This window comes from Ambystoma mexicanum, chromosome 11 (genome assembly GCF_040938575.1).
Source record: "Ambystoma mexicanum isolate Mex_15411 chromosome 11, UKY_AmexF1_1, whole genome shotgun sequence".
Classification (NCBI taxonomy): Eukaryota; Metazoa; Chordata; class Amphibia; order Caudata; family Ambystomatidae; genus Ambystoma; species Ambystoma mexicanum.
The window spans coordinates 772,313,275-772,339,731 of record NC_090934.1 but is presented as its reverse complement, the minus strand read 5'-3'; the positions used below and the strand labels follow the sequence as shown (position 1 = coordinate 772,339,731).

Below are 26,457 nucleotides of genomic sequence, written 5' to 3'. Positions count from 1 at the left end.
GACCATCCTGAGTTTCTGTGCGTTGATGTACTTGTTTAAGCGGCGCAGGTCCAGGATGGGGCGCCAACCGCCTGTCTTCTTCCTGACGAGGAAGTACCTTGACTACACTCCGGAGCCCCAGAGCCTTCTGGGGACGAGCTTGATGGCACCTTTCTTGAGCATCGCCCTTACCTCCAACAGCAGTTGAGGGACGTGATTTTCCTTCCTGGCCACGGGAGGAATGCAAGGGCACTTCTTTTGGAATTCCAGCGAGTGCCCGTTGGCCAGGGTGTCCAACACCCAACGGTCAGTGGAGATGGACTCCCACACGCTGACGAACTTCGTCAGCCGGCCTCCCACCGGGGTGCTTCGGTGGGGGCCCGACAACACAGCCGGGTCATTCTTGCTTGGAGGCGGTCTTGCCGCCTTGGCCTCCTTGGCGACTATGGCGGGACCCCCTTGTTTGCCGCAACCTCTGTAGGCCTCCTGGGAAGAGGAGCAGGCCGCCTGGCGGTAGGTGGAGGAGCCACCGCTGGAACCTTTGGAGGCACCCTGTCTGCCTCCAGAGCTCCGAAAGGGCCGTCGCTGCTGAAGCACCCCAAGGGCCCGGGCCGTCTCCGAGTCGGTCTTGATGGCCTGTAGAGACTCATCCACTGCCTTACCAAAGAGGTTGTTGCCGTCGAACGGCATGTCCAACACTCTGGTCTGGACGTCCTGGGGAAAGTCTGTCGCCTTGAGCCAACCTCGTCGTCGGAGGCAAGCTCCGTTGCCCAGTTGGCGAAATCCGGTATCGGCAATGTCCGTTGCCACCGTAATGGCGTGATCCGACGCCACCTCGCCCTCCTGCAGAATCTCTAGGGCCTCCGCCCTTTTGTCATCAGGCAGGAAATCTAGCAGGGGAGCCATCTTGAACCAGAGCTCCCTGTCGTAGCGGGCCACGATCGCTAAGGCGATGACTCATCGTCCCATAGAGTCCAACTTCTTACCCTCGCTGTCCGGCGGGGAGGTGGAAGTTGAAGCCGCCGCACCCGCTGCCTTCTTCTTAGCTGCTGCCGAGACGACCGAGTCCGGCGTGGGCTGGGCCCTGAGGCACAAGGGGGCAGCATCAGGGACTCGGTACTTCTTCTCGTACCTGTCCCTCTTGGCGGGTGTCGTGGCAGGGTTCTTGAGGACAGCAAGCCCCTCGTCCCAGATGTCGTCGAGTAAAGGCACCGCGAGGACCGCCTTCCTCTTAGCCTCTCGTTGCTGGTACAGAAACCCCTCCTTTTTCTGTTCTTCAGGGCAGAGCTGGAAGAGCTCGGATGCCCTGGTTATCATGGCGTGGAAAGAGCCAACCTCGTCGGCTGGGGACGCCCGCGGGGGAGGCGACGACGGGATGTCTGCTGTGTCATCGCCGCCGCCGTCGTCCGTCTCCGTATCCGTCACCGTATCCTCTCCCAGCGAGGGGGATGAGGGGTCCGCTGGTCTCGCAGGCATGAAGGGCGGAGCAGGGTGGACTCTCCTCCGCTTGTTCGGAGGACTTCCCGATGGGCCTGGTTCTGGCTCCTCCGTCGGGGTAGTGGTAATCTCATCCTTATCTCGGTACATAAGGATTGGATTGCCAACAAAATGGCCGGCGAGCTATCCTGGGGCTCGGGCAATGGCTGCGACGGATGGGATGGCCGCTCCAGTGGGCCCCGTTTGTCGTCCTCGTCGCTATCATCGATCACGTCAGTAGGAACCGTCCCCTGGGATCGAACCTTCTCGAACCTCTCGTTGAGGTTTATGAACCTCTCGTTGAGGCCTATGGACCTTTTGTTGAGGCCCCTCTCGGTCTCCACCAGTTCCTCCTCAGAGGCTGATTCCGAGTCTGTAACGGCCACCGGCCCCCCCTCTTCTTTTTCAGCTGGGGGCTTCACAGGGGTCTTAGCGATGGGCTGGAAAGAGGATTCCCTCCGCAGCGGCAGGGATACTCTGGGCCCAGAGGCCGTTTCCATTGGCGTAGTCTCAGCCGGCTCCGCCGGGGTTGCAGAGACCACTTCGGTAGAGTCCTTAGCCGGGTGGATCAAGGCCCTCACCACCTTAGGTGCGTCCTGGGCCTTCACCTTGGGGGGAGGGTCAACGCCTCGCTCCCCCTTCGAGATCAACCGGGTCCACTCCAGTGGCCTAGCCAGGTTCTCGGACTTCCTCTTCCCCGACCCAGAGCGCTGGCTCGTGGTCGAACGTGCCGGGGAAGTAGCGCCCTGCTTGGCAACCAAAGAGCCTGACCTTTCGGCACTCCCGGAGCCGCAGATTCGCGGTGCTTGGCCTTCTGTTGGGCCACCGTCGCCGGGTGCCCTCAAAGGACTTAGAAGCCCGCTCAGACTTCTTCTTCGCCTTCTCACTTGCTGTGCCCTTCTCCAGCCAGGTGGCGAGGCGGGAACGACGATCTTGTTTGGTTCGTTCTGAAAGGTTCTTGCAGAACGCACAGTCCTTCTCCACGTGCGTCTTGTCCCCATGGAGGCAGTAGAGACATCGCAAATGCTCGTCCTCCTTGAAAACGTTATATAATCTGCATCCAGGGCAGTTCCTGAACAGCTTGGATCCAGGCGTCGAGCTCCCTTTGTCCTGAGCCATGTCTTGAGGTAGGCCGCAGATCTTCCGGAATCCTCCAAGAAGTGTAAACTCGACGAAAACTTCACCCTTGAGGGGCGTAGAAGAATTCCGAAACGGGCCCCCGTTATCAGAAGTAGAAACGGTGGAGCTTGAGGCTCGATTAAACCGAAAAAATTAGAAATTCTCCTGAAAAAACGTGAAAACGCAGTAAAAAACTCGAGAGCTAAACACGAGGACTCCCAACACTTGAGCGTGCAGTAAAAATCTGAGGATGGCTGCCAGGGGCGGGGCTTAGGGAGAGGGCAGTCATTGGCTGGGAGCAGTATGACCCAGAGATCAGTGATTGGTTACAAATAAGAAAGACAGATCAGAAACGAAACTGATACTGATTTTTTTCTTTACCGAGGATTCCCAGCCTGACAACGGGGAATATTCATGAGCATGTGAATCCATGCCAGACCCCATGCTGGAGAAAGGTATGCCCATCAAAAAGGTCAGCACCAAGTTCAGGTCTCATGATGGCACCACAAGATATGTGGGGGGAAACATGTTTTGTCAGTCCTTTGAGGAATTGAACAACCAAAGGAACTGGAAAGCACAAACTCTGGCGAGGTGTCCTCTTGAAGATAGAAGGTGCCGTCTAGCCACTGCCACCTGGAGACCCTGTCTCGCAAGGTGCAACAAAAAGTAAAGTACTGCAGCAATGTCGCATATTAAAGGATCCAACTCTCTGGCTCTGAATCAGCTGCAAAATGTATTCCATTGGCAGCGGTACAGAGTCTTTGTTGCTGGCCTTCTCGCCGAGAGCAACAGCTCCATGATGTCCTCTGGACGGGCTGTGGCGAGGCAGAGTAATGACTCTTACTAGAAGGTTACGCAAAAAGAAAAGAGGTGATGGCTGGAAGGTTTGAAATTAACCCTAATCTCTGGCATTGCTCTGGGCAACACTCCAGACAATCATTCTTCGCCTGCCAAGCCATTACAAAAGGGGAAAGACGATATGCAAATCAGGCTTGGTCCCACCCAAAAAGGGGCCGTCCAGACCAAACTGCTTGGTCACATCCCTTGTGCACGAGACCACAAGCTTCCCCAAACATGTTTCGGCTTTGTTGGGCCTCGTCAGTGAGGTGTATCTTGGGTTTCTAGGCCCAGCAGGCATGGGACCCACGTCTGGGCATACCTGTCCCACTCGGCGTGACTTATGCAAAACAAAAGGAGTGGGCCAAGCCTGATTTTCATATTGTCTTCCCCTTTTGTAATAATGGGTTGGCATGTGAAGAACGATTTGTTTGTTTGTTTGTTTATTGAATTTCTAATGCGCACCAGACCCAGAGGTAACCAGGCTCAGCAATAAGGATATGCAAGGCTTACAAGGTTACATAATGGCAAACAATAAAATTAACAAGTGAGGAACAGAATGGGTAAGGCTCAAATGTACAGGTAAACAAATTCAAAAAAGTAATTACATCATGGAGTACAGAAATGTACCCTGGTTTACATATATAGTGGATAAAAGACAGTTATTTACATCATAATGCGCAATACTATACAATATTAAAGGTACGGTGTGCTGTTGTGCAGTGATTTAGAGTAGGGTTAGTCTTCGGTCAGATTGAGGTGGGTGATGAGGTTCTTTCTCAAGAGTGGGAAGGGTTGATCCGCTCTCAGTTCGTGTGGCAGGGAGTTCCACAGATTAGGGGCCATCACAGGGAAACTTTTACTGCCAATCTTGGAGGATTTGAATCTTGGTACCACCAGGCGGTTTGTATAGACGGTTCTGGTGGGGGTGGGCCTGCTAGAGGTTTTTCTGGACAGTTTATTGATTAGGTAGCTAGGGGCAGCATTATGAAATGCTTTGTGTGTCAGGGAAGCGATTTTTAGTTGTATTTTGTTATGGGTAGATAGCCATTTATGTTGGCGTCTGATTGCGGTCATGTGCGTTCTTTTATTGGTACCTAGTGCGGCTCTAAGGTCATTATTTTGTAAAATTTGTAGTTTTTGGATACTAGCTTTATTGGCGCTACTGTAAAGAGCACTGCAGTAGTCTAATCTGGATAAAATTAGTGCTCTGGCCAGTATGATGCAGCTATCTTTAGAGAGGAACGGCTTGCCAGCTCTGATAAGCTTGCATGTGTAAGCTGTAGTAGAAGCTAGGGAGTTCATTTGTTTATTGAAGGACATGGTAGCATCTAGATAGAAGCCTAGAGTTTTTACATCCTTAGAGACTAAAGTCTTGTTGCCGTCGATGATAAATGAAGCATATTCGTGACCTAGTTTGGAGATGTTGGACGGGGTGCCCAGGTCTAGAGGGTTGCCCAGAACAATGCCAGAGGTTAGGATTAATTCCAAACCTTCCAGCCATCACCTCTTTTGTTTTGCTTAAGTCACCCCGAGTGGGACAAGGCCGAAACATGTTTGGGGATGCTCGTGGTCTCGTGAATAATAAATGTGACCAAGCAGTTCGGGCTAGACTGTCCATTTTGGGGTGGGACCAAGCCCGATTTGCCTATTGTCTTACCCCTTTTGTAATGGCTTTGCAGGCGAAGAACGATGGTCTCGAGGGTTGCCCAGAGCAATGCCACAGGTTAGGATTAATTCTATACCTTCCACCCATCACCTCTTTTGTCTTACTAGGAGGTGTCATGATTGGGCCTATAGACTTATTTATACAAAAAGACAAACCTATCTTTCCCTATGTCTAGAGGGGTTTTCCTGGTGATTCCTTCTATAGACCTCACAAAGACATTTCAGTTCTTCACACAAACTTCTGAATGTCAATATCCAGCCTGTATTCCCCTTTTTGGTAGTCTCTAATTATTCTCGATGCAATCTATCTTCCATACATTCTCTGTGTTTCACCACTGTAACCAAGGAGATGGATCCAGAGTCTTTCTTGACTCTTGGTGCCTTCTATGGCACCCTTGTGATGAAGGAGATTACTCCTGATGCACTATTGCTTGGTATAACTATCTGTGTCACCACTGTGTCAAAGATTACTTCTGATGCCCTCTGCTTAATACTTTGTTCTATGTCACCACTGTGACAAAGGAGATTACTCCTAATGCACTCTTGCTTGTTATGACTTTCTTTGTCACCACTGTGACAAAGGAGATTACTTCTGAAACACTGTACCTGATTATAACTTTCTTTGTCGCCACTGTGACCACTGTGACGAAGGAGACTACTCCTGATGTACTCTTGTTTGACATTGGCTCTGAATTGCCCCGATCCCCACCCGGTCTACCCGCTGTTCCCATTACCTGCTTCCATTTGGGGATACAGCTCCAGTTCTTCCCAGGGTCACGGGTGCTCAGCGCTGCGGTTCTGGATTTCGGCGTGGCTCTGCTTCAGGTTTCTGCTGGAGAACTCTTCATTGTTTCTGGACCAAACAATCCACCTTTCTGCGGTCACACAACCACCACAACTATTGCAGTTTTGGTATGAGTCGGCTTCCTGCCGGCGCACAGGATGCTTCTGAGGGACGGTTTCAGCATGCCTCCAAGACTACTGGTTTGAATCTCCCCGGCTTAGCTGGTGTTCCGCTGCTTTCCAGGGTCCCTCTCCCTTAGTCCATCTTTGCTTTCCATTTTGTATAGTTGATGCCGCCCTTGCATAACGTCTCCTCCAGGTTGAAATGCTTCGGTGGCAATATTCATGATTCTCAAAGGCCACCTCTTCACAGTATTTAGTGAAGTCTGTATATTGTTAACCCACTTGTGTTCCACTCTTCCTCATCCCAGTATTCTCCACACTTGACAGTCATGGCTTTAGCATAACACATGGGATTTCTGTCAATTGGGGAGGGTGAAGAGACAACCAGGGTAAGGTATTTTGGGATAGGGTTTCAGGGAGGCTTTTCCCCAGGTGGACGTCCTTGTCCCCAAGAGGGGAGTCCCGCCCTATGAGGTCTTCCTGCATACTACCACCTCTAGGAGCACTATTCGACGGTGGTCTCACTTCCCTAGCATCATAGGGATGGGCTCCCCTCTGGGGAGAAGTGACAGACACTAGTGAATCATCAGAGGTCACAGTCCCTATACCTCATCCTCTCAGGAGCCAGGCATGGAGTTTGAGGGTACTGAAGCTGAAGTGGAGGATCCACGCTCCTTCTTGCAAGAGCAAGTATGCTCTTTTCGGGAGGTATAATGGAGGGCAGATGGCCAAGCCTAGAAGGTCTGAGTACCACCTCCTCCTTGCCCAATATGGGACAATCAGGATTATAATTGCACCAAACCTCCTGATGACGTGTGGCATGACAGGAATTGGTGGGAACGCATATCATAGTGGATAATTGCAGTCCACCACGAAATCATGCCCCAGTGCCCCTCTCGGGGGAAATTCCCTGGAGCATAGAGGCTCACATTTTCAGTTGCAACTGGATGCAAACAGATCCACCTGAGGAATGAAGATCTCTGCAAGGACTTCCTGGCATAGCTCCAACCTGTGGGAGGTAAACCCCTGCCTGCTCAGGGTGTCCGCCACTGTGTTCTCCTTCCCAGCCAGATGAATTGCCAATATGAAGAACTGTCTTTCCAATGCCCAAAACCAGAGTTGCATTGCCTCTGCGTCCCCTCTTTTGTGGAGGTAGTGCATGGCCACTGTGGTGTCTGTCATGATCACAACTGTTTCCCCTGTATTGAGGGCAAAATGGCCATCAGTGCCAGTGTGAGAGCGGTCAACCTCAGAAGGCTTATGCAGAGTTTCACCTCTGCTGGGGACCACAGTGTTGAGTTTGTTAAGGTGTGCGACGCCCGCCCTTCAGCAAGGTGTCTGTCACTATAGTCACATCTGGCCAGGATTGACCCTTCAACAAGTTCTCCTTGCTGGACCACCATAGAAGATCATGAAAGATCCTGGTCGGGACCTTTAATAGGTCCATCATGGAGCCTGAGAACTGTGACCACTGGGATCTGAGAGCCCACTGAAGGGATCCTACTCTCAGTCTGGCCTCTGTAACCAGAAAAATGCAGGAAACCATCAGGCCAAGCAACCTTAGAAAGTCCATGGCCGGTAGTGTTTGGACGTTCTGGAATTTATAGAACATCCACTGGATTATAGCTCTGTCCTCGGGAAGAAAAACCGTCACCTTGGATGAGTCCATGACTGCCCTGATGAACTGCAGAGTTTGTGAAGGTGTCACCTGAGCCATCTTTCAATGAACTGAGAAGCACAGATTGTGCAGGCAGCGGCAAACATCACTTAGATTAAGTCAAACTTGCTCTTCTGAGCAGGCCCTGGTGTGCCAGTCATCTAAGTAAGGGAAGACACGATTACCCTCCCTTCTCAGACTGGCTACACCATCAAAATCAGCTTGGCGAAGACCTTAGGGGCGGAGGTGAGCTCAAATGGCAATACTTTTAATTGGTAGTGCATACTGGCAATCATGAATCATGGGTATTTCCTATGCTTGACAAGAATTGGCACATGAAAGTAAGCATCCTGAAGATCTAATGACACCAGCCAATCATGGAACTCCCGGGCCTAGAGGATCTGTGAAAGAGTTACCATCTTGAATTTGTCTTTACTGAGAAACTTGTTCAAGAGTCTCAGGCCCCAGATGGATCGCAGTTCCCCATCCTTCTTTGAGACTAGGAAGTAGAGAGCATCATCCATGAGTCCTTTATCACAACTTTTTACAGCAGGGAAAATATCTCGTGGTGCAGTAGCGGATACAGATCCTCCAGAATCTGGGTGGAAGGGGAACAGGCACAGGGTGTCTGATTAAAGGTAGACCATATCCCTGGAAGTTATTGGTTCGACCCAAATGTCCTAAGTAATAACCTGACATTTTTTTTTAAAAGTGGGCTAAATGCACTCCGACTGGAGAGGTGTGTGAAAGACTATTAGGAAGGCTGTGTTGCCGCCATTGCCCCAGACGGGACGGAGCGAACGAGGAGAATTGAATTGGCTTTCCTGCTCTCCCTCTTTAAGGTTTGGAAGCAGTTTTGTCTCTTCCTTTTTGGCTTAAATATGCATGATAACAAAAGCAACTTTTCCGAGCTGGAATCAAAGTCTGAGACGGTTGCTGATATATAGCTGCACTTAAGGACTTTACAGCCATCTTAGAGGATTGCAGCATCTCCAAGCTGTCATGAATTTTAGAACCAAAGTGGCTGTGGCTGTCGAAGCGCATTTCCAGTGATTTTGCCTGGACATCAGGTGCAAAACAGACTTCCTTAGCCATGAGAAGTGTCTCAATACATCACTGGCATCCATCACTCGCCCAAGACAATCAGAGGTGTCCAAGCCAGATTGCAGAGCTTGGCACATTGCCTCTTTCCTATTCGCTATAATGTAGAGGAAAACGTGTCTCATTACAAGTTGGGTGGTATTTCGATAGTAAATCTGATAAAATATCACCAGATTTACTGTTACCGCCACTTGACCCTGTGGATTTACCTCATGCGGCACCTTGTAGCGCTGTCATCTACAGAGCTGGCAAAAAGTTCGTTGTAGGACTACAAGTGGTGGTAGGTGTTTTAAGTTCCATCATTTTCTGGAGTCCATAGGACTTCATGGGGATTTCAGCAGAATTACAGCTGGCGGTAACTGTGCTGATTTTGTTCTTTTTGGCAGTAAGGTGAAGAATTTACCTCCAGCATTTTGCTGGAGGAGGATCTTCCACCTTACCACCAATGATGTAGTAAGGCGGTGCAGTACAGCAGCGTTAACGCAGTGGTAACAGAGTTAACACTTGTAGTGAAATACAAAGTGCCATATTTGCATATTAGGGCCTTAGATGGCTGCATTAACAGCTAAGACTAAAAGCTTATTCAAAGTATGTGCTAAATGCTGAAAGTAATGTGTTGGTAGTGCCTACATTAAGCATTAGTGAGCTACAAGGAATGTGCAGGCCTAGGAGGGGTGGAAGGTTACCTTATGCATTGTGCATAGAAAGACAGGGCCAAGGCCCCACTTTAGTAACTAATAGACACCAGTATTTGAGTGTTTGGAGCAATATAGCACCCATATAGCACTTAGATAGCCTATCCTTGAAGCACTATAGACACTAGCTAGCAGAGTACAGGCCTGGTAAAGCTTGCTCACTAGGGGTTAATTGATTTCAGCTTCTCCTAGAATATTTTGTCTTTGCAAAAGTGGCTCTGCCAGGCTTTGAAAACATACCTTCTTTCTCTGAGAAGGCCTGGTACGGCCTTCCACACGCTGATAAGACATTCCAGTGCTTTCGCGGACAGGGCTCGAAGGGAAGGGTAAGAGCAGGGAGCATCTCAGAGAGAGTTGGGTTTTTCCATAGGTAAACATATTTTGCACGAGGAAGGTTCTGGAACTGTGCGTCATGCTGATTGACGGCACGAGAGCACACAAGGTGCAATCACCAAGAATTAGTGGGAGATTCATACGCGGACTCGCTTCGTGCAAGTGCCCGGAGCATGCCTCATGCGGCACCTTGTAGCGCTGTCATCTACAGAGCTGGCAAAAAGTTCGTTGTAGACGGCCCGGGTCTCCAGCGCTAACGAAAATACCATTCAAGGGGTGTAAGACTGTGTTTCTCTAAGTTTTGTGATTTCTCTAATGAGCTGTGTAATCTTCTCTAACTTGAATTCCAAATTGCTACTAAATTTACTGTTATGTTATATTATGCTTTTTGTCTAATAAATGCTAAATTTATACTGAAGGTGTCATTTCTCATGCATGAGTTCATTGCTCAGCACAAGCAGACCGGTAAGTGGGTAATTTATGCTAATAAGGGCTGGTCCCGGGGAGGAATTACCCCTTTTCAAGACAACACTTCATTACAAAAAATCTTTTTTGCACTGCCGGATAATGAGGCCCACCACCCCTCTTCTCCCCCTCAAGGATGTCCTCAGCGGCCTGTTCAATTACTGACCACAATGTATGAGTATACTTGGCCAGAGCGCAGGAAGAGTTCACTGCCATGAAGAGCATGATCTTTGAGGCAAAGATTGTCTTAGCCCAGGCATCCACCATCTTTTCAACCCTATCTGACCTGGTCCTCCAGGCTCTCTGAGATAGGGTGGTTGGCTAAGAAGTTAGGGTCCGAAGATGCAGGCCTTTACGTCTTGGATAGATCACCCCTTACTGCTGCCACCGAGCAGGGCTTCTGCCAAAGCTCCATAAGGGGGTCTTTCAAAGCTGCATGGAATGGACGAATAGGCTCCTTTTTAAGACCTTTGTCCAGAATGTCAGTAAGGTTGTATTCAGTGACCATCTTGGTAGGGGGTTCCCACCCGAAATCCTTTGCGACTTTACCCATGACAGAGTTGTAAGCTGTGTTGGTGTCCGCATGAGAGTCTTGTGGGTACAAGTCACTCTCAGGGGAAGTGTCCAGCCCACTTGCACCTTGGAGATCAATAGCCAGGTTCTCGAACATGGCCTCCTCCAAGAAAAACTCCTCTGGAGAGTTTGATAGTCTCATGGGCTCGAGATCAAAAGGGATCTGTAAGGGAGGCATGGTATCACAAGTATGACACTGACACAAGAGGTACAAGTTCAAAACCTTTATTCAATTTTCAGGGGTTTGGAACTCCTGCTTAGCGATATAGCTATGATGGTAGTAGTCTCTACCATCACATAATAAATAAAACACAGTCCCAGTCAGTCTCTGTCAAATCAAAATGGCCTATACTAACAAAACCTAATGCCTGCCCTATCTCTTATACAAAAAGTGTGTACAGGGGAATGTGTATGCAAAGGAAAATCAGTGTTATAACATAAATAAACAAAATGGCTGAGCCAGCACTCTCCCCATGTTGGACAGAACGGAGTAAGGTGGCCCTCGTAGACAGGATGACACACTCTGGCTCAGGTTCTCAAAACAAAACCAGTTCAAAACATGGATCGGGGCTTGCCTGGCCTTCCACGTTAAAGTGTCTGATTTCAGCTTTCAAATGTTCTTTTACAGTTAAAGAAATGTTCACACAGGTCTTCCTCGGTCGGGCTCAGACCTCTCATTCACAACACTTACAGGGGTTCCCTTCCCTAAGCTTAATTAACATTCTTTAGGGGGTTCACTTCCCCTAGCTTATCACACTTCCGGTCTCCCGCAGTCGGGCTCAGCCCTTCTCCTGATGTCGGAGACTTTCAAATGTGCGAGGCTTTTACTATAGACCTCCACAGCCCACTTTCACTTTCGCTTCAGCTCACACTCTTGTGTTATTTGCCCCAGTGTCTCTTGGCCTGGGTAGTTCAGCATCATAAGTACAAAAGCTCAGCGTTCACCTACTCACTTCCCCTTTTGCCGCATTTTAGAGTTCATTCACTTTGTTGCTATATAACAAAACCTTTCACCTTTCACCGAAACCTTCGAGTGGGCTACTTTCTTTCGCCAGACCACTCCGCTACTCTGTATCACTGGCTTCACAGTTATCAGTAATTTAAGGTTCACCACAGATCTGCCTTCCTTCGCGTCTCATCCACACACGTGCAGCCTTCAATCGTGAGATATACTGTTGCAACTTCAATCTTTCCTTAACACATAGCAGCCTTTCATATCAATCACCAACTCACTGGCTGGGTGCATTCTTTTCTTGTCTTCGTGTTTTTAATTCACCAGTCAAGTTTAATACCACTGGCTTGGCCTCGCCTCTCCAACTCTGTTGTTCACCCGCGAGGCTCGCTGGCGCCCTTGAAACACAATGCAGTCCTCTTGTTTGGGATTTGGCCTTCTCTACATATCTTTCATTGTTCTCCGGAGGCAACGACCTCCTGCAGGGATCTCCTGGGTCTCTCTATCCTTTGTTTTCGTCCCTCTGTCGGTCGCTCTGCACCAATAGGTTTGCCTTCATCCCACACGTTCTGCTCCTTCTCTAGTTCCACCTTGCTCAGAGTGTGTCTCTATGTTCTGCCTTTTATCCATGTGGTGAGAGCTAATGGGTATCAGATGTATGTGATTAAAGTCAAGTGCCTGACTTTGCCTAACCTGATTAGCGGGACATGTTCAATATGATATGTAAGGGTTAACCTATTTACTCTCAGTTGCCCTCTTCCTCGGCCTTTGACTTCAAGGAGGTCCATAGGGGCACCTTCTCGAAAACTACCAACATCTTTTGTCTTAACTGTTCCCACTTCTCCACAGAATCGGATTTAGATGGGAACCTTACCCTTCTATCCGGAGAGAAGTCAGATGGAGTGCCTCCTTCTCTTCTTTTTCTTCGAAGAGGAAGATGAATGAAGGGAATCACTGTAGGAGTGGGACCTCTTGTGCTTATGCAACTTTCTTTTTTCCAAAGATCACGCGGCTGACTCGACATTTTGTCCTCGGACAGGTGAATTTAAGGGCGTGGTACTCCGATACTAGGATGAAGATCATCCACGTTTTAGTTTTAAGTGCCTCTCATTCAAGGCATTTAGCATCATGGACTGACATGAGCCACAGTTGGCAGTCTTGTGATTGATGCTGAGACACCACAAGCACAATCTGTGAGGATCGGTTAGTGAGATTTTACCGTCCTAATCCTTGCAGAACTTGAAACCCAAAAGGTTTGGTGTCAAATGTCAATTTTTATTGACTGAATCAAGAAAACAAAAAGTTTCCCTGAGGTGTTTGTATCATTGTGTACTGAGCATGCGGAAAAAAGGGACGTACCGACCCCCAGCGAGCACAGGGGTCGGTGCGTCCTATTTATACAGACTTCGTATCTGCACCCGATGTCGAAGTGTGTCGAGGGCTTGAGATGCCGTTGCCGCATGGTACCTCTTAGTGGTCAAAAACAAATCCGATGCTGTGCTGCTGCTGCAGAATACATCTAAGATAAGACATCCATGGTAGGACACTTTATCCATTAGAATGTGTATGTGGATTATACTCCTGGGCGAAGTAGAGGACGGTGTTGGTAAATGTTAATCAACATGATGCTAAGATTCTGTTTTTATAGGAAACACAATTATTAAAAATGGACGGTATGGCCCTTATTAAGGGGAGACAATTGCTAATTCCAATGGTGTAGCCATCATGGTGCAAATGTTGTTAGGTTCACACTGAATAGGTCCCAATCAGATACTGGGGAAGGTGGGTCATGGGCAGGTGCTTAATCACCAGAAGACGCAGCCAATCATTGATTATGGCTCAAGCTATGAGAGCACAGAATTACATACAACCATGTTTTTAATGTGCAATGATGCGGTGGAGGAGAAGTGGTTAGTGTACTGGACTTCAATACAATCTTAGATGTAGATTTTGACAGATGCTCAAATATCCCATGAACTCTAAAGCTGCAAAGTCTGTGAAAAAAGCCTTATACTTTGTGGGCTAGTTGATGTCTGGAGGGTTTTGCATTGTAGGCAGCACCAATACGGATTCAACTCAGGAGCACATGACTCCTTGTGTAGGATTGTTTTTTCTAGTGTGACTGTCACTGGTTAGGAAAACTAGGCACTGGAAAAAGAAATTCAGGCACCCTCTTAGACCACACTCCAGTTACTTTAGCTGTTGAGTTGGGTGTGCCTCGGAAAGGATTTAGGAATAAGGGTCAAAGCTGAAGCACTTAGGGGATGCTGTATATGCTGATACTGTTGAAGGAGACATAGCATCCTTCTTTGAAAGGAAGCTAACTGATATTAATGTAAGAACGGTGTGGTAAGCCTTCACATTCTATATCATGGGAATTTGTATTTCCTGGTGAAGCATGTGTGCTTAGAACAATAAGGGCAGAACAAAGTAGGATTTAGGGAAATTGGAAGCAGATGATGTGGCCACTAAGGACCAAACATATACTGCAGCTCAGGAGATTAAGCACTGGACATCTTAGCTAGGAAGGATGCAGAGGTGGAATGCCTGGGAAGGGCTCTGGCAAGGTTGCTAAGTGTAAGGAAGGCATGGTATCAAGAATAGATAGACACAAGTGATCACAGTTCAAGGGTATTTAACTGTATCTGCAAGTTGGAATAATGCCTAATCTAAACCTAAATCTAAGATGGGAGCATGCTACGACCATCAAACAATAACAAGGCAGTCCTAGTGGCATCTGCTCAAAATAAAAGGGTCTATACTAAGAAAAACCTATTGCCAATCCGTACACTAAATACAAAAAGAGTGTGGGATAAGGTTCACAAGAAAGAAAGACGTGTTCACAAATGATAAATCAGGATGTGTTAGCCAGGGGTCTCCCTTCCTCATGTTTTGAGCATGGGACAAGGCGGGCCTCCTGAGCACAGCACACTCTTGAGCTTTCCCAGCACAAAATGACAGTTACGTTCTCAGCTATCAGGACCGTTGATGGTCAAGTCTCTTTTCTCTTAAAAGTCTCTTGCCTTTGAGGACCTGATGTATTTCAAAATAACAAATAAAAGTTCCTTTCCAAATATACGTTGGGTGATGACTTTTCACCCCTGGATCCCCTCTTCCAGGCTCAGATCTACAGACAGTTCCTATTGATATCAAGACCTTCGGAGATTAGCTTTCTTGCTTCTGATGGCCTGATCGATTCAAAATAACAAAAAAAGTTCCTTTTGGATTATACTTGAGGTGATGATTCTTCACCCCTGGGTCCCCCTCTTCTGGGCTTAGACCCCGCTCGAATATCAGCCTCCTTCCTGTCGGGTTCACTCTGGCTTCTATTCAAAATTATCTCTCGATTGTATTCACCTGTTGTGGGGGTGATGGCTTCTCACCCCTAGAACCCCCTCTTCCGGGCTCAGACCCTTTCCAAACGTTTGCCTCCCTCCGTCGGGTTCACTACGGTTTTATTCGGTGGGTGTTGGCTTTTCACCCCTGGATTTGCCTCTTCTGGGCTCTGACCCTTTCTTGAATGTTTGCCTCCCTCCGTCGAGTTCACTCTGGCTTTTGCCAAGATATTTTCACCTTGGCATTCACAAATCTTAATGTCCTTTTAAACAGTTCACTGTGGCCATTCCACCGTCGGGTTCACCTTTGTCAACACACTGGTCATCAGGACTTTAGGCTTCAACCCTTTTCAACAGCATCCCTCCGTCCGGTTCACTCTTGCCAACTTTTACCAATCACACAATTTCTTCTACTTTCTTACGATGCAAGATTCACTGCCCTTACCTTTACAATCTTCTGCTGGTCAAAGACTTTCGACTGTACAGAGGATTTTGTTAGACCCCCTGTATGACCACTTTGACCCCTTTCCCGCCGCATTCCCAAGGCCTTCTGGTAACGGTAGTTTCAACAATAGGGTTATTGCCCAGAGTTTCTCAAGTGAGCACACACAGGTGCCAGACTCCCCTGAAGCTGTTTTTCCCCCCTCGTATAAACAGTTCTTTTTACTTTTCTTCAATTAGCCGTTTGTGAATTTTGCTCAACACAGTTCGGTTTCTTATCGGTTCTCCCCTTGACCAGCTGTGATGAACTGCTTGGCTTTTCTTGTATCTGGAATCAAGGATGGTACCACGGTAGCAGGCGTCCCTCATGGTCCTGCTTATTAGCATAGGCATGCTCCGTGTACCGTTGACATCTGCTGCAACACACGTTGGCTGTCGTTTGCGGTCTTACGCTTCTTTTCAGGGAGGCTTTGCTGATCTTGGTTGGAAAGGGCAAGGTCATTTCTCCCCTTGTCACCCTCTCGATTCTCGCTGCCTTTCTCCTCCTCTTGAACTGCCGTACTTGGATAGCTGAATCGTTGTGCAGTCTGCCTTGCTCGTTTTATGCTCTCGTGCTCTGCCTTTTATCCCTGTGGGGAAATGACAGGGCTGTCAGGTGTGTGTGGTTCTAGTCACTTGCCTGACTTTGCCTGACCCTTGGGTTGGGACATGTCAGGTAAACAGCTTTAATGTTAGTCCATTGTCTTTCGTGTCCGGAGAAAGCGTTTGTGTCAGCAAGGAGGTGCAGGGGTTGGGGAGAGTGACATGAGGAATGATTTTCTTCATCCTAGGGGGGTTTGGTAAATTCAGAAGGGTAAGATTGGTAGGGTTTGTGAAAAAAACGGGAATGACAGGGATTATTATCATAAAATGACCAGGGGGAATTGGGAATGGTAGTGTTTTGTCTGAGCAGAATAGGCGTGCAGGAAATAATAATCCGAGGGACGGGAAGGAGAATGACTGGGAGTATTCAGATAGTTTCTGAATGTATAGGGGTTCGGGATCCTAGGGGATTTGTTATATATGGAGGGTTTGTTGGATTTGGGCAAGAGAGATGTAGTGTGAGGAAAGAAGGCAGATGTGGTGCAGCCTACAAAAGCCTCAGGGACTCCATCTTCCTCCCCTTCCTCTTCGGTATAATACTGCATCTCACCTGGGGCATTTCCCCAAGCACAACCCGGAGTTCCCCCATCCAGGTGATCCCTTCTCGCTCTTTTGACCCCAGGGTTGGGATATGAGGGTGTCAGCCCTTCCTTGGCCACTTCAATAAGGGATTCTCGAGATCCGCCTGGGAGAACACCACCAAGCTTCTCACATAAGGCACAACAGGGGACAGGTAGCAGTTCAAAGCATGCAGGACATTCAAGGGTAATACATGTTATAGGGACTCTGAAATCAACATTTTTATTAATTCTATAAGAAGTGCATACCCAAGCGATACATGAAGCAGACACATATACAGGGAGTCAATTTGTGCAAGATAAATCGTGTCGTCATAATGAGGCTGGAAGGGGACATTACAATCAATGAGATTAATGCCGCTTTTAGGTCTATCGCGTTTGTAAAACCCCTGGCCCAACTTACTTAAGGGCTGAAGTCAACAAAAGATTCTTTGGGATTTTGGCCATAACCTTGTGGAGGTTATACACTAGGTCAGTTGAGAAAGAAGTGCTACCTAGTATGATGCACACGTGAGTAATAGTTGCACTGCCTAAACATGGTAAGGATCCCTCGCCATTCGAGTTCAAGAGCCCATAATATTTGCTTAAATTGGACAGTAAAATATTAGCATATGTGCTGGCCGGAAGACTTGCACCTCCTAGAAGGGTGCTGGTGCACCCTGATCAGTCTGGTTTTACTTGAGAGGTATACTGGCATTAAAAAAATGTATTATGGGTGCAGTACCTCCAGACACAAGACTAATTCGAGCCACACCCGAAACCAAAAGAGCCTTTCCTACCATATCCTGAGAGTACTTGTGGTGGCTACTGAACGCACAGGGATTTGCCCCTAAATTAATTTCTCCAAATAAGCTGTTGTGCACTGATCCCTCAGCAATGAGGGTTGTGAATGTAGGTGCCACATCTAGATTTATTTTCCAAAGAGGTACGTGACACAGATGCCCCTGATTGCTATGATTGTTTGTACTAGCCATGGAGCCTGTCACACAGAAAATATGCGATTAAATAGTTGGTGTGGGAGTGGGCATGGAAGTGACTGTCAGGGGGAAAGAATCAGTTATTTCATTGAATTCTGACAATATTTTATGTTTTAAGAATCCTGACCCTGGCTTGGCAATGATACTTAATTTTGTATCTTTTTTTTAACTTACTATCACAGATGTTTGGCTAGGTCCTGGATTATGCATAAACTGGTGGAAATTGCAGGCTTATCGGCTTGGCTCAGCAGATAAGCTGTATGTACAGGGTACAGAATTCAAGTGATCCCCAGAATATATTATACATTTGTGTGTAGTTGTAGGGCTGAAGTGTGAAAGCTTGAAGGGCCATACCCATACCTGTACGGCTGAAGCATGCAAGCTTCGTACTGTTCAGATGGCATACATTCATCAACCTCCGTGGGAAATTAAGTTTCTGTAATTATCATGAGATTTGCAACGATGTGACGGACAACGTCATTGCGGACACTATTGAAGAGACATGCACTGTTTCCTGTCACCCGCATTACTGCAAAATCACTGTATTGACTTCAAAAGTGAGTGCCGCCAAAATCAGCAAGAATGCTGATAATGTGGAAAATTTAGGAACAATGAACTGATGAAGTTTTCATGAACTGCTGAACTTTACGAACAATGCATGTAGATACGGCAGAACTATGGCGCGAAGAGCCATATGGCAGGGTAAGCACTGCAGACTTCGTAAAAAAATAAAACCCCCAAAAAAATCTATATTTCATACTTGTTACATTGTCTACACAATGGAACCTACCCACATGTCACATTTCAGGTTTGTAGGATGTTGGGAAGTATGCTGAACATTTCGAAAAGACACACACACACACACACATATATCCACACATTTCCCTTTTATATATAGAGAGACTCACAAACTACTTTAGAAAAACAGTAGACATTTATTTTTAAAAAGAATGCTGTCTTGAAACAGGTAACCCATTAGTATACAATTAGTGACAAAGTGGACACAATGTAAAATGTTATTAAAAAGAAATAAGTAATCAAATTGTGTGAGGAATCATCATTGTCAATACTGAAGTAAAGAATTCGATTTTACCTGGCACCAAGGCAAACCAGCATTTGAAACTTGCCATCCTTGCCAATATTTCTGGGATTGTTGTTAATTGCATTGAGAAAGCGACAGAAATGTCTGGCCCTCATCTGCCAGTTGTCATCTGATGCCATTCCACTCGGATCAAAAGTTTGATCATAATGTACTTGTGCTTTTTCTATAAAGAAAAGAAATACTGGTTGAAAAAATAATCTTCATTGTCAGAAAGAACATATTGAAGTTACTTACATACAAGTCCATCTACATAAACAAACAAATATTTTTTTACATACAATTTACCATCACCAGACTAAGAATGAAAAACGAGTTTTATTTTTGTTGGCGCCAGTGGGTCAATCAACAAGTGTGCCAATTGTGGAGTACTTCTGTTCTCGTACATGATTTCACTGAAATAGATCTGATGGACGCTGAATGAAAAAGAATACATGGTCAACACTTCATCAAAGTGGGAGAATAGGTCCACTTAGCTATTGAATAATTTACTCACCTTCGGTAATGTTCTTTCTGATGGATATCCTTCCTTCACACAATTAACTCATCTTGGAAATAGCTGCAGCACAGACTGGATCTGGAAAACTATTTAAATAGTAGGTAGCTGGCACTTATGTGACTATTATCGTCTCTGTCATGGCAAAATGTGTTCAAAGAGCACCAGATGTTACATTGGTGATACAAATATAGATCCACACCGGCCACCATTGAGGACAAAGGAAATGGTTAGAACTGCATAAAAAGATGACCACACAGGGTGCAAGTAATACATGATCAAACAATCATTAACAGAGAAGGCAGAAGGGTGATGAAAATCTGTGAAAGACTGAATCCATCACAGAAAATGTTACCGAAATGTGTTCTTCTAATGGGTACCATCCTCCCACACAGTGATCTTTGAAAAATATCCAAAGAAGTACCTAACTACATGATAAAGATCAAAAGGTTTGGAGGAACCGGTTTCCAGAAACAGCCCCAAACACAAGCAGTGCTCCTTGGACAAGAGGAAAGTGTTACCCAAACAGTGTTTGCAGTTCACTTACGTGGCAAGCTGAAGGTATGCCCATCAGAAAAAAAATATTTTCATAGTGACACATTTTAAGAAGCAGTCGCTGAGGGAGTCGCAGTCCTTGCAGTCAACCCTCTCTCCTGGTCGTGATTCTACCTGCAGTCTCTCTACTGTCTCGACTGAAAAGAGAGGCTCCACATAAAGCCCTCCCTGCCGCAGAGTGGCCGCGGAGCCAGTCGCTGAGGGAGTCGCAGTCCTTCCAGTCAACCCTCTCTCCTGGTCCTGATTCTACCTGCAGTCTCTCTACTGTCTCCACTGAAAAGGGAGGCTCTACATAAAGCCCTCCCTGCCGCGGAGCGGCTGCGGAGCCAGTCGCTGAGGGAGTCGCAGTCCTTGCAGTCAACCCTCTCTCCTGGTCCTGATTCTACCTGCAGTGTCTCCACTGAAAAGGGAGGCTCTACATAAAGCCCTCCCTGCCGCGGAGCGGCCGCGGAGGCAGTCGCTGAGGGAGTCGCAGTCCTTGCAGTCAACCCTCTCTCCTGGTCCTGATTCTACCTGCAGTCTCTCTACTGTCTCCACTGAAAAGGGAGGCTCTACATAAAGCCCTCCCTGCCGCGGAGCGGCCGCGGAGCCAGTCGCTGAGGGAGTCGCAGTCCTTGCAGTCCCTGCAAGTCCCAGCGAGAAGGGAAGGGAGGGAGGATGGAAATCTCCCCATTGATCAACCTGACGAACCTCCGGTTGGGGGAGGGGGTAGGGGCGAAAAGACTTCTAAGAAGCTCAAAACCCAGCAATATTTCGAAAACGGCGCCCAAACCCCCCTCCACACCCGCCAAGGACCCACTCACTCCTATCCTTATCCGGATCGCCCGAGCAGCGGGCGGCAAACCTCACAGATCCGAGTCCAATTTCGGATCAGGGACAAGAACGGGGGATCATCTCACCTCTCCCTGAGCCGCCTCCAACAGAGCCTTCCTCCCCGCCAAGCTACCAAAGACTTCGAACCACTTCCGATTCCTCGGGGTCGGAATGCAGTTCAACGTCAGCAAACACAGCACTGACTCGCAGCAAGCGCCTTTCAGAGCCGGGGAGGAACCCGACAGCCCCGCTCGCTCAGTTGCATCTCAAGAAGACGCCAAGCAGGCCCGGAGACGCAACCACGAAACTTGAGTCGGACCGGCACGAACCTGCACCGCCAGGCACGAACGGCGCTCATGATCCGCCGCCAGCACAAGGTCGAATGGGGACGTGACAATGGAAGACCTGGAGCACGGCCCTCTGAGCGTGAGGCAGAATGTCCTCCACTTTGGAAGCGCCCCAAGGGCTCCGCTCGCAGCTCACGCTGGGGCGGTCACAGTGAAGCCTACTTGTCCCTTGAGTGCCTCGAGGCTGCCGCCTTCGTCTGCGGAGGCGGTGGCGTTCGAAGCCCCAGCGGTGGCAGAGGAGGAAGGCCCAGCTCACGGACCGGTCGAAGCAAGGGAAGAAACATCTCTTGTAATCACAGCGCTGATCCACCCCTCACCTGAAAGAGCTCCGCCTACGGCAAGTCCAGGCACTGCAGCTTCAGCCTCCAATTCAATCGGCCCACTGGGCACTAACGGCGAGAGAGTCTTGACAATGGAGGGGGACTGGGTAGAGATCGAGGAGGTGAATAGCATTCCCTCCCCCACGCCACCCTACATGCGAGGCCACTCGACATCTAAGCAGAAAGTCAATCCCACCCGAACATTAACAAAAAAAAAAAATAAGCAAAAAAACACATCAAAAAACAACGAAACCACCACAAGTTTATTAACCCATAAGCCTACACTGAACTCCTCGCAACAACAACAACAGAAAAAAAAAACTAACAAAGCTAGACAGAGTGGACCCGTGAAGACCGCACATGGCAAAAATCAGCTGGGCATGACGGTGAAAGACTTCTTTAACCGCCTGGGCAAAAGAAAACTTGTCATCGACGCAGAAATCTCAGATGCAGACATTCTCGAAGCAATCACTGACCCAGCTCCTTCCTCTAAAATGAGGAAAACAGAGGGAAGCATGGGCCTTAGGCAGCCCCTACGGATAGAAACCCCACCTCTTGGCCCAAACAGTGAGAACTGGCCAACCCAGGATACACCTCCACTCATTGCAACAGAGGACGCCACTGTTGAGTTGGCATCAACGGGCTGCAGTGAACGGGGCGGCCCAGACCGCCAGGACCAGCAATTCAGCGAAATCATATCAGCATCCGCGATTGAGAACTCTGACGCTGTAACACCGAGCACTCTGAGGAAGTCCCTGCCCTCAAGCACTCAGAACGAGAAGACAGACCAGTCAGTGTTCCCCTCCGACTCAAGTACTCAGGGCGCTAAGAACGATCGACCCCCCCTTCCAGCACCAAACAACACAGTCCCCGGGCACCCGGGAACGGCTGACCCCTGGACACATGCGCCCCATCTCCAGACTTACAAAGAAGCCAATCCCGCCGGAACCAGGGAAACGCCGAAAGTCCGGAGCAGGGTCACCGAGGGCAGCATCATGCCAAACCTCAGAGGAAACCCCAATCCAGACAGAGGCGGTAAGTTTAAATCCCCAGACCCCCCTTGACAAAAAACACCAGGAGGCAGCAAACCAGAAACTGAACAAACTCTGCGCCCTCACATCCCACCAAGTGGCACAACAACAATCGCTGGACGAGATCTTTGCAACACCAAACAAAGCCAGAAGAAGCAGCGAGGTGGCTCAACAAAGTAAACAGGAGACTCCTGGCAGGAAACATGACACCTTAGCTCTCATGTCAGCAATAACAATAGCTCTCGCCCCTTTCTGCAAGCTCTACGAGGCATTGAGCGATTCACTGAAAGATCAGACCACCCTGCTAGCAATGACTCACACCAAATTGCCTTTTCTTGAAGGTTATATAACAGCCCTGGAGGTCCGCACAAACAAAAAGATCACACCTGTTTCATAGTGCTCATCAGCCCATACGGGACAGGACAGGCAGTTACCAAAAAGCCACGCCGCAAAGACCTACTTAAGGACAAATACCGCCTCACAAACCGAATCCTGTTACCCACCGAGGGGCATGGCAGAAAACCTGTCCACAACACTAAAACAAAAGCGGGAAGGGAACTATGCGCTTTTTAGTGCGCCCCCAACCAACCCTAAGCCCATCCCGCTCTGGCCGACGACAACAAAAGCACTGGGATCAACACCAGAGAGCTCAATCCCCACAAGGGAAGCCAGGCCGGTCCCGGCGGCAAAGTCAGCACTCACCCAGGGCGTTAAGAACAGGACAACGGTGTCCAGTCATAATTTCGAAAACATAATTTCGAAAGTCAAAAAAGTCGAATCAAAAATGTCGAAAAAAAAAATGTCGAATTGTTTTTTTTTTCGATATTTTTTTTTGGGCTCTAGTTTCTGTGAAAAAAATAGGTAAAAATAAAAAAAGGGGGGTTGGGGGGGGGAACCCCCCCATTTCGAAAAAAAAACGTCATTAAAAAAAAATTCGACATTTTTTTTTTCGACGTTTTTTTTCGACTTTTTGACTTTCGAATATTTTGTATTCGAAATTATGTCTATGAACCGTTAACAACCCCTGGGTCTGACCCTGCACAAATTGTACTAACTCTCGGAGTCCCGCCTAGGTCAACCTCGGCAATCGGCCGGATCTCCCGAGAGCCGACTGCCAAGAAAAAAACCCCACCGGGTACAGCACCCGTTCCAATTGAAAAATCGCCCGAAAACCAGTCATCACCAACATCACCTAAATCGGTTGAGGACTTTGAGGGGCAAGGATGCGATGAACATCTCCCAGCACTTGGACCCCAACGGCCGACTTAGATCTAATAGACCTTACATCTGATAAAGTCTATTCTCCCATCCCGCCACAGACGGGGAGAAATGGGAGCCCTGGACCATCACACCCCAGGTCGAAGAGAATCCCAGTGCCAGCTGCCAAAAGCCCCTGGCAAGATCAAATGAAGAGAGCCACTGGAAACAGCCCTCCAAACAAAAAACAGCTGCACCCCCGACGGAAACATCAAGAACCCGAGGGGAGACAACCCGGTCGAGGTCCCGTGAAAAACTAAGAGACCAAGGAAGACAGACAACAACTCATCTTCCAAACAGACAACACAAAGACCAGAGCTGCAAACAACGACGTACAAACTTGAACAGAAAGCCTGGAACAAAGATCACCAAACTTTGAACAGAAACACTCTATTCAGAATCTTCAGAAAAACAAACACGCTAAAAAAATTGAGGTCAGAAGACCTGGCATTGGTAGAACCGTACCACAAAAAGGCAATAGCAAAAGCATACATACATCTAAAACCGTCTTTCCAGATAAAAGACTTCGAGGAGGTCCAAAGAGAGCTACACAAGCACGGAATCAGGATACTTGACTGGTCAGAGAACAGAGGTGCTGCATCACCGTGGAGAGAAAAGTCCAGAACTCCAGAACCGAGACGCCAACTAACTCCAAAACTGAGGAGACTTCATTCAGACTCTTACTCACGCACCCCTCGCTGGAGAGCAAAGAAAATAGTCTCCCCGCTAAGACGACATCACATAACTAACCAAGAGAATACTAACTCAGCACCTTACCGGAGAAACCCACCCCAAAACGCCCTCGAGCATAACAATGTGAGAGAATGAGATTTAGACCACAACTTCAATATGGAAGTCAGGGCCAAAGAAGCAAGGGAGGTAAAAGCAAAGGCGATAGAGCAAAAGCGGCAGCTCTACACCCAAGTTAGAACTCGTGATTCCAAATCCCCGGACGTGCAATCGACCCCAAAACAAAGCAACGACAGAACCACAGAGCACCCAGCGTTACAGGAGGGTCAAAACAAAAAGGAACTCGTTCTGGTCCAGGCTGCCTTAAGCTTTTTCACTAACCTCAAAAAAATAGCAACCAGAGGCCCCTGCAGCAGGGCCGGACCGGGCGAAAAGAGAAGAATCTCCCGGGGCTGCAATTACCATCCTCAAACTAGGATCTTGGAACACATGTGGGTTCAAACACCTGACGCAAAGAGGAGGAATCAATCTAGGGCAGTTTGACATCTTGGCCCTACAAGAAACATGGCTCACGGAGGATCCGGCTCTTGATGGCTTTGAAATTGTGCTTGCCCCGGCTGTGAAAAGCCGCCTTGGCCGGCCATCATCAGGAATTCTTCTGGCGGTCCGCGCGGGCAAAGGAATCAGCATATCAAAAGTTCTAGAAACCTCGAAACATCATCTGGTTGCCACCATGTCGTGGGACAACAATCCAGCGTGGGAAAAACCAAAAAAAGACGCGGTTTTGATGGTCAACCTAGGAATCATCGTGGCGTACTGGAACCCTCAAGTAATCTCGGACGCAAAGTTCCTCAAACTGATCGAAACAGCAATCGACACCTTCCGTGCGGATGAAAACACTGCCCACATAATAATATGTGGAGATTTAAACGCAACCTGTCAGACAAGAACGGCCTGGCCAAGAGCAGTGAACAGAAAGAGCAAATCTGAGGATAGAGGAGCTCAATGGAACGACTTGATGGCGTCAAGAGGGTTTCTCAATATGGCCCAGTCGTTCCCCAACCCAAACAGACTCCCGACATGGGAAAGAATGAAAAAGTCTGCCACAATAGATTACATCTTCATATCCTCAGAAACACAGAAGGTGATGTCCTCATTTGATGTGATTGAAACAGAAGCGAGTGATCACAACTTACTCCAAGCCACTTGGAACTCATTCAGAGGAAAAAACACCTCGATGGGCTATTCGGTCGAAAGCAACAACCAAGGGACACGCCTCAGACTAACGGAAGAACGCATCGCCCAATTAACATCAAAATACAGAGCGGGCGGTCCATCGACAGACTACCAACCACTCTTAAGCCCCTTCAAAGTCACTTCGAAAGGGAAAAAACCTATGGCCTTGACCGAAACTCACAACTTCGACAAACAGGTGGTGGAAAGAAGGGCAGTACTAAGAAGACTAAAAAGGTGGATCAAAACTAACTACTCGGAAGCACTGCAAGAAGAACTGACAGTGGAAACGAAAAAATACAAAGCCTGGATAAAAAACCACCGCATAATCCTATACCAAAACGATTCAGAAGCCATGTTGAAAAAGGGGGCCGGAAAAGATGCTAGAGAATTCTGGAAACTGCTAAACCAAGCGGGTCCTTCAAACCAAATAACCCCCTGCAATGCAGTAAGTGAAGAAAACTGGAAAACTTACTTCACCAATCTGTTTCAGGAACCACCATCAGCGCCACCTTCAACTCAAGCTGAGGCTGAAACAGAGTGGGTAAACGTTTCTGACAAAGAAGATATCCAAGACGCACTCAGAAAACTCAAAGCCTCGCGAGCACCCGGCCCAGACGGGATCACAAACACCGACTTGAAATTACATGCCGAAAACTGGGTCCCCTTTATCAGTCAGGTGTTCAGCAACTGCTCAAACACTAGATCCATCCCGAGGTCCTGGACTTCTGCCATAGTGGTCCCTATCTATAAAAAGGGAGCAAAGTCAGACCCACAGAATTACTGACCAATTGCACTCCTGGACACAATCGGGAAGATATACGGGTCACTGCTGCTAAAACGATTCCAAAAATGGGCGAAGGCTGCTCCTTGTGCCGATCC

At 48.0% G+C, this 26,457-nt stretch overlaps 1 protein-coding gene across 4 annotated transcripts in view; it reads right to left on the bottom strand.

The window, feature by feature from the left end:
- The window catches only part of DENND5A (DENN domain containing 5A), a 2,487,481-nt gene that overhangs the window by 118,109 nt on the left and 2,342,915 nt on the right, over positions 1-26,457 (bottom strand). For all 4 annotated transcript variants that reach the window (XM_069623672.1, XM_069623674.1, XM_069623673.1 and 1 more), the window contains one exon: positions 18,828-18,999. In XM_069623672.1, the coding sequence (XP_069479773.1) occupies positions 18,828-18,999 (172 nt within the window). The remainder of the gene's footprint in view (positions 1-18,827; positions 19,000-26,457) is intronic.